This window comes from Astatotilapia calliptera, chromosome 7 (genome assembly GCF_900246225.1).
Source record: "Astatotilapia calliptera chromosome 7, fAstCal1.2, whole genome shotgun sequence".
NCBI lineage: Eukaryota > Metazoa > Chordata > Actinopteri > Cichliformes > Cichlidae > Astatotilapia > Astatotilapia calliptera.
The window spans coordinates 9,303,807-9,313,084 of NC_039308.1; the positions used below are offsets into that span (position 1 = coordinate 9,303,807).

The 9,278-nt window shown below is 43.0% G+C and overlaps 1 protein-coding gene across 1 annotated transcript in view; it reads right to left on the minus strand.

Annotated features, from left to right (window-relative positions):
- Positions 1–8,593, minus strand: part of fa2h (fatty acid 2-hydroxylase) — a 40,172-nt gene extending 31,579 nt beyond the window's left edge. The window contains exon 1 of the mRNA XM_026172931.1: positions 8,170–8,593. Within this exon, the coding sequence (XP_026028716.1) occupies positions 8,170–8,451 (282 nt within the window). The 5' untranslated portion in view covers positions 8,452–8,593. The remainder of the gene's footprint in view (positions 1–8,169) is intronic.
- Positions 8,594–9,278: the final 685 nt, after the last annotated feature.

A 9,278-nucleotide genomic window follows, 5' to 3' on the forward strand; every position in this document is an offset into this window, starting at 1 on the left:
TGTTATGCATAGTTACTAATCAACAGGAGAACTTCTCAGCGTAGTCAAACATTTGTGTAGAGTCAGGTCTAATAAGATGACTAGATTTTCTAAATCTAAATTTGCAGTAGCCTAAAAGACAAAGAAAAAAAAGAAAAAAAGAAAAAAAAGTATTGATGTGAGTGTCAGCAGGTTTTGTGGATAAACGGATCATCTGTCATACCAAAAACAAAAAACAAAAGTGAATGAAGTTAAAAGCACTTTCAACCTTTGAGAGGTTTAAAGTGCTCTTAAAAGAGGGTTAAAATGCACACCTATTGAAAAAGAACTCAGCTGTTATGAATACAGTGATAGATGCCTCTGCTCTCTTCTTACTGGTCCACTTCGGATTCAGTCCTCTAGTATATATTTAAATTTAAAAAAAAAAAAAAATTGAAACAAATCAATACTGTTGCGAATGAGTACTATTAATACAACAGTGAGCTTTAGTATCATTTAGTATACGAAAATCCTTTTTTTTAGCACCTTTAATGTTAAACTATCTATGGTTACACATTATCTGAGCAGTCGATCTCAGAAGACACTGCACTACTTCCTGTTTTAGTTTGTTTTTAAATCATGGAAAAAAAAAAAAGTAATTTCAAAACACCATTTGTCAGTAGGAGAAATGAACAACTATTACAAACCAGTTCGATTTGCTGATAGTGTAAACATTACCTAGTGTTTGATAGTAAACCTCCCAAATGCGTATACACATACAACCTGTCATTCACACACCTGGGAAAAGAGAGTCCTGCCTCCTGCTCTGACTGCAGTGCAGCATCTACCATCTGAAGATCAACTCTTAACTGGCAGTTCTTAGAAAGATTATCACTCAAGAGATGTTGCCAATCTCAGGTGATCTTGACATTTGAGTTTCTGAGGTACCGTTTAGAAAAAAAAAAATAGAGATTGAAAACAATTAGATTCTTCCTTCTCACTCAAGGATGCATGCTTCCTACTACGAAATTGTTGCTTCTAATCTCTTTTTTTTTTTTTTCTTAAATACTGCTGCTTCCTCAAACAGCACGCTGTACAAGCTCACAGCTTTCTAGATACAGACTTGCTTGCAGTCTTATAGTTTTCCTATGAGGCAGTCTCCCCTGAGACAGAGAATAGACTGTACGTCTTTCTACTTAGCAGGGGGTTAACCCGCTGCTCCACAGCTTCTTCCTAGAATAAGAAAACTAGGAGCATTCTTATGGAGCATCGACCTCAAGCTGGGATCAAACATGCAGAACAATTAATTTATTTACTGATGACTCAAAAATATAAATGTCTTAATGGGAGTGTTTTAGATGGCATCTAAAACAGTGGCTTAATATTTAGAAGACTATTTCTTTCTTATTACAGTTATGGAATAAGCACGAAATCAGTTTAGCACTAAACTTTGGTTTCTCTTTTTCTGCAAGCAGATTTTCCCACAAACACAGAAAGCCCACCTCTGGCTAATAATATAGCTGATAAGAATAATAACAGTATTGAGATTCATGTCTGAAGCCCAAACTGTGGTACTTCCACTGATTTTTCTCTCCAGTCCACACAAATGTATATCACATTTATCACTAAACGGTTGATTTATTAATTTGTTTCCATCAAAAAACAAAGAACTAAAACTGCTTTAAAGTCTCAGAGTGTGTTTCTGCACTGGTGATGTGACAATGCCAGTTACAGCCAATCAGCAAATTATTAAAGAGAAAAAACAAAACAAAACACACACATTCGCAGCAGTTTCATTGGGAAGGGAGAGGGTGAGCAGTTCGTCAGCCATGAATAGAGAACGAACTATACAAATGTGATCTTTCACTGAAATGACTGGAATATCCTGTTGAGTCAGTTGGTCTGTCATGTGACCTACGTGTTCATACTTTCAGAATTTCACACCCATGGTAAATCAATAATTAGTCATCATTCAGAAAAGTAATCTAGTGACAACATAATCTACTCTTGGCGTTATATGATATTAAGAGCACATATCTTTAAGATCTGACCTGAGCTGACCCAGCAAGCCTGATTTTTTTTTTCCTGCTAAATGAATGATTAGAGAGACAATCCAGCACATAACAGCAGGGTGCAAGATGCTAGCAGGCAAGGCATACACATACGTACGTGTGTGTGTGTGTGTGTGTGTGTGTGTGTGTGTGTGTGTGTGTGTGTATATATATATATATATATTAGGGGTGCAACGATACACAAAATTCACGGTTCGGTTCGATACTTTGGTGTCACGGTTCGATATTTTTTCGATACAAAAAAAATGTTCATGCCTTTTTAATTTGTCATTTATTAAAATTATAAATATATATTTTAACTCAAAAGTACAGTTTTTAAATTTAACCCTAAACCTTGTGCGTGCTTTTTATTTTGACAGCGAATGCGCACCTGCGGACCACTTATGTGCAGCCCTGGTTATTTAGCTCGTCATATTGCAGCCACAGAAATTATTTTGTCCATGAAACCATAAAGCTGCACTTTCTTTTTGCCTTATAGTCTCATTTGTCATAACTTCTCCGTTTTGTGGTAAGCTTTTCTTTGGCTGTCACTTCTTCACCCTGACCTGTCTTATTTGGCTCAGCAGAACTAAAATATATATTCTGCTGGTTTTACACACGCACTCACATAAGCTCAGCGATTCTCTGCGCGATCAACCTCTCACATGTTTAAGCTTGCTGCGGGAGATTGCACTTGTCATGTTTGCATAGTAAGCTAACGATTAGTAAGCTAATGATTAATAAGACGATGTCAGAGGAATTGGTGCGCAAATTATCATCACTCACAGATCAGTGCTGTCGCTCTCTATACACAGTTCGCACGATTGCAAAGTGAAAGCAAAAAAACAAGCGCAAATTCAAACGCGATTTCAATATGTCACATATTGACAGTGGCTCACCGATGCCAATGACATAATTACCCAGCTACATTTCTGAAAGAATGCAAAAGCATTGACATATATTTTTCCTTCCTACAATAGCCCGACGGGCAGGGAAGAGATAGATTTTGGTAGCCCGTCTGAAAAAAAATCGCTAGCCCAGGACGTCGGGCTAGCGATTTTGCGAGCCCTGTATCTGATTGAGGAATCACTCATCTTTGGAAAAGAGAGTTTATTACAGAGAAATGTCTCTTTCCAAAATAAAAGCTATACTATCCGCTTCTTCTGGGCTATATTCTCAGCAGCATAAGGAGAATCATGTGCTAACAGCTGTCTAAATGACTCGGCTAAAGTTAGTAGCATGCTTGTTGTTTTTGTCTTTGCACTAGGATGATGTCAGCGTAAATGTGCAGTCATATTCGTTGTGTTCCCACTAGTGCTTTCAGGTTAATCTCGTTGAAATGACCTTAACGCCACAACACGGCAAATCTCCGTTAACGAGCTACCGCCGATCGCCCCGTGCATGGGGCTAGACGGCCAACACGTTAACGAGCTAACTGCGCTAACACACTAGTTCCCACCCATGTAATTGAGCATTGCATGGCACATCCAACATACTGTTTTACTTTAGTCCATGACTCGCTTACCTTCAGGGTCATACGTCACATGAAAACCAAAATAATTCCAAACGCCAGATCTGAATGAGGGTGGGGGAGGTGCCCTGCGCTCTTCCTTCTGACTATGCTGTCTGTGTTGAGCGCTCAGTGGATCTGCGCTCGACAGTGCAGCCTAGGCGGAGTAGTCGAACGCAGATTCACTGAGCGCTTTATTAGTCCCACAAGGGGAAATTTCAGATGAGACTGAAACCAGCTTTCTTGGGATTGGCTGTCCCTCACAAACCAAAAGGGTTAAACGGCATGTGGGAGGGGCTTCTGGGTTCAACACAGACAGCATCGTCAGAAGGAAAGTTGATAAAATAAATTACAAATGTTGTATTGTTCGATACATATGCGTACCGAACCGAAAGCACTGTATCGAACGGTTCAATATCGATACGAATATCGTTGCACCCCTAATATATATATATATATATATATATATATATATATATAAAAACACCCAGCACGCCCCTGCGGGCGGTTTATCCATCAAGCTCGGGTCCTCTACCAGAGGCCTGGGAGCTTGAGGGTCCTGCGCAGTATCTTAGCTGTTCCCAGGACTGCGCTCTTCTGGACAGAGATCTCTGATATTGTTCCCGGGATCTGCTGGAGCCACTCGCCTAGCTTGGGAGTCACCGCACCTAGTGCTCCGATTACCACGGGGACCACCGTTACCTTCACCCTCCACATCCTCTCGAGCTCTTCTCTGAGCCCTTGGTATTTCTCCAGCTTCTCGTGTTCCTTCTTCCTGATATTGCTGTCATTCGGAACCGCTACATCAATCACTACGGCCGTCTTCTTCTGTTTGTCTACCACCACTATGTCCGGTTGGTTAGCCACCACCATTTTGTCCGTCTGTATCTGGAAGTCCCACAGGATCTTAGCTCGGTCATTCTCCACCACCCTTGGGGGCATCTCCCATTTTGACCTCGGGACTTCCAGGTTATACTCGGCACAGATGTTCCTGTACACTATGCCGGCCACTTGGTTATGGCGTTCCATGTATGCCTTGCCTGCTAGCATCTTGCACCCTGCTGTTATGTGCTGGATTGTCTCTGGGGCATCTTTACACAGCCTGCACCTGGGGTCTTGCCTGGTGTGATAGACCCCAGCCTCTATGGATCTTGTACTCAGAGCTTGTTCTTGTGCTGCCATGATTAGTGCCTCTGTGCTGTCTTTCAGTCCAGCTTTGTCCAGCCACTGGTAGGATTTCTGGATATCAGCCACCTCCTCTATCTGCCGGTGGTACATACCGTGCAGGGGCCTGTCCTTCCATGATGGTTCCTCGTTTCCCTCCTCTTTCTTGGGTTTCTGCTGCCTGAGGTATTCACTGAGCACTCGGTCAGTTGGGGCCATCTTCCCAATGTATTCTTGGATGTTCCTTGTCTCATCCTGGACTGTGGTGCTGACACTCACCAGTCCCCGGCCCCCTTCCTTCCGCTTAGCGTACAGCCTCAGGGTGCTGGACTTGGGGTGAAACCCTCCATGCATGGTAAGGAGCTTTCTTGTCTTTATGTCAGTGGCTTCTATCTCCTCCTTTGGCCAGCCTATTACCCCAGCAGGGTACCTGATCACGGGCAGGGCGTACGTGTTGATGGCCCGGATCTTGTTCTTACCATTCAGCTGACTCCTCAGGACTTGCCTGACCCTCTGCAGGTACTTGGTGGTTGCAGCTTTTCTAGCGGCCTCTTCATGGTTCCCATTCGCCTGCGGGATCCCCAAGTACTTGTAACTGTCCTCTATGTCTGCAATGTTGCCTTCTGGTAGTTCAATCCCCTCAGTTCTGACTACCTTCCCTCTCTTTGATACCATCCGACTACACTTCTCCAGTCCGAACGACATTCCAATGTCATTGCTGTATAGCCTGGTAGTGTGGATCAGTGAATCGATGTCTCGTTCACTCTTGGCATACAGCTTGATGTCATCCATGTACAGGAGGTGGCTGACAACTGCTCCGTTCCGTAGTCGGTATCCGTAGCCAGTCTTGTTAATGATCTCACTGAGGGAGTTCAGGCCTATGCAGAACAGCAGTGGGGACAGAGCATCTCCTTGGTAGATCCCGCACTTGATGGTGACTTGTGCTATGGGCTTGGAGTTGGCCTCTAGTGTTGTACGCCACATCCCCATTGAGTTCCTGATGAAGGCTCTTAGGGTCCCATTGATCTTGTACAATTCTAGGCATTCCAGTATCTAGCTGTGGGGCCTTCTTGTAATCAATCCAGGCAGTGCACAGGTTGGTCAGTCTGGTCTTGCAGTCTCGGCTGATTGTTCTGTCTACCAGTAGCTGGTGTTTTGCGCCTCTGGTATTCTTGCCAATTCCTTTCTGTGTCCCGCTCATGTATTGACCCATGTGCCTGTTCATCTTAGCCGATATGATGCCTGACAGGAGCTTCCATGTAGTACTGAGGCAGGTTATTGGTCGGTAGTTGTGTGTGTGTGTGTGTATATATATATATATATATATATATATATATATATATATATATATATATATATATATATATATATATATATATATATATATATATATATATATATATATATATATATATATATATATACACACACACACACACACACAACACTTCTTTGTACCCACCCCGCTTTATATTTTTTCTCTTGTTTCTATAGGTTTCGTTTCATCTGACTCTTGATTTCTTCTCACTTTGCTTGAAATTGTTGTGAATTGCTTCAATACACTTCTGTAAACAGTTTACATGCACGGTGATCTATAAGTCAAGGACTTTTATTGTGAAAGGGAGGAAGAAGCCTCGTTTGCCCTTGTGCAGAACACATTCTGGTACAGAGCAGACATTGTGCCAATCTGCCTTTGAACCCAGAAGCCCCTCCCACATGCCGTTTAACCCTTTTGGTTTGTGAGGGACAGCCAATCCCAAGAAAGCTGGTTTAAGTCTCATCTGAAATTTCCCCTTGTGGGACTAATAAAGGTATATCAATCAATTCAATTCAATCCTGAAGGGCATGATTAGTTAAAATGGCTTCTGTCACATAAAAGACGAATGAAATACGGATTATTTTGACATGAGTCAAAACAGGTCCTCCATACACCCAGTCACTGACCTCAGTCGTGAACTGCATCCAAATGAGGCACAATTTAGTCTTGAAAAACTCGTTTTTACATTGTTTTTCTTAGCTGCTGTTGTTGCTTCAAGAGACAAACACCAACATCACAAACAGCTCATGTGAAACGGTGTGAAAATGTGTGTTTACATAACTGCCACGCAGATCCTCCATCAGCCATAAGCAAGACAAGACATTAAAAATGACAAATTAAAGGAAAAACCCATACGCTTGGCCTCTATAGTGTGGGGATCCAGTGGTAGTAAAAGGCAGGGTCTGGCATCTTTTGGGTCAATCTGACTCCTTTGTAGTCATAGCACCCTCACCCACATTTTGTCAGCCCCCCCCCCCCCCCCCCAATGCACATGCATGCATTGTCAACTACATGCATGTGCAGAACTCACAGCTGACAGACAAAGGGGTCCAAAAGTAATTTCCTTTGTACTTACAGCTTATCAGTCACTAACCCTCAAAGTCCCACAGAGCATTTTGTTAGAGCAGTTGTGTAAACTTTCTGTGCAGAGACGCAACCAACAAGCAAGGACACACGTGAGAGTGGGCAAGCCATGTAAATGTGAACTGTGTCTGCAAGAGATTTATGCAAACTCCCTCCTCACACGCACAGAAACACAGAAACCTGCAGGACCTGGCTGGGTGTGGATTTATTTTACAGAGACAGAAGGGGGCATGTTTCCCCCCAGTCTGCAGCCCCCCTCTCCCGGGACAAGATGAACCAGTTTCCTTCTCTCGCCTTCTTTCAGAAACACGCACACAGGCACAGGCCTTGAATCATTCATTAACAGGTCTGACCCCTCCACACCCACCAGAGCTCACCAAAACCCCACAGGTCTCTCATGTCACCTGTTAGCCCCTCCCTCCTCCACCTAGGAATTACACAAGCATTGCTTTTCCATCACCAACACCTTACTCCCGTCCTCAATGATCAATACCAGTTCCCTTTTCCTCGTTACCTAAGAAGGAAAACGCCCAATAAAGTCAAATGAGAGCGGATTATACACCTGTTGCTCCAAGAGCCCGGGACTAGTTTCCTTCTCCTAATTCTGGGTCTGGAATCAAATGAAGTCTATAAACACTTCTAAACCTCCTTACAGTAGAAAATGTGAGACTGTTGACAGCTTTTTAACAAGGTGTGAGGAATATTGATCTCACCTGCCAGGGCTCGTGGGGAGGGGGGGGGGGGGGGGCTTAAAGACGCCAAATGACAAACATGCGAGAAACTTCTGAAAGTTGACAACGGAAATCTGGGATCGATTTACATTTTTATGACTCTAAAGTCCACAGAGCTAAGTTCACAAGAAAGATATTAAACTTTAACCTTTCAACGGGTGTGTGGTTCAAAAATGAGATATCACTTTAACACATCTTTAACTACATCGACAGAAGATGCGGGAAAAAGGTTTATTTATATATATATATATATATATATATATATATATATATATTTCTATATCTATTCCTCTTAAGTTGTTTACTCTGAGGTCAGCGGTGTCATCCTAGCTAGTTAGGGAGGAAGGGAGGTACCTGTGCCTCGCCGGTGACGCTGTCTCTGTTCAGTTCCCCGATGTAGTACTGCTCCATCCACCGCCGGGCGTTTTCCGAGTGCCGGTGTGGGGGTCCCTCCATCGCCTGGCGCACGTCCTTGCCGGAGCGGCTGCGTATTAGTGCCTCCCCACCCGGGTGCATCCGCAAGAAGGCTGTCACGTCGTAAACCCTGGTCCCCATCAGCACCCAGCAGGACTCCTTGGTGCAGTGGCGGGCTACCTCCGTCTCCGTGAAGTAGCGGGGGGACGTGGACGGAGACATCCTGTTAGTGGAGATGTAAAAAGGTCCACCTGAACTGAAAACTGAGAGCAAGTCCTCCTCAGTGGACAGTCGACCTGACTAATGAACTGACTTTCGTAATGACACCGGAGGCTTTAAACTCCTGCCGTTCGCGAGACACGGACGAGAGAGGCGGGGTTTGTGAGGCGTTCACCAAAGTCGTAGTTAGTAGGTCTTAAACTGACTTACAATCACGTCTGCATATACGCGCATCGAAAACTTCTAAATAATATGCTACGGTGATTACTTATTCTTTTTTTTATGATTGCAGATTTTTAATATTTTATTTTAATATTTTATAACAGTAGCCAGAAAAGCCGTTATATTTACACAATAGCAAAAGCAAACCCTCCCCGAATACAGCATAACTCTCCTAAGCACCTGTTGCTGTTAAACCGATACAAGCGACACAACCGCTTAAGAAGTCTGTTCCGTGGACCCAACCTGCTGCTAAAGACTATTATAAATTGCTTTACAATATAATAGCTGAAAATTAACATCTCTCATGTTGATTATTCCAAATGAAACCGTTAAAGGACGTCAGTCAGATGACATCACATTCATAAAGAGGAGTCACGTTATTGGTCATCACTTCCTGATCAATAAAAATCTGGCGTTTGCTGCGCAGTTTTTCAACGTTAAATAAATATTTCCTTCCTTTTATAAAAGACCACGTATGTATTCACCCATGAAATTTTCATGTTAACATCAGGACGCGTTGAATGTATCATGTTGAAGGGGTAGTCTATAGTTTTTAAAGGGTCTCTGAAATTTCATCTAAGGTCGCTGTTGCATTCACGTGGTTTTGG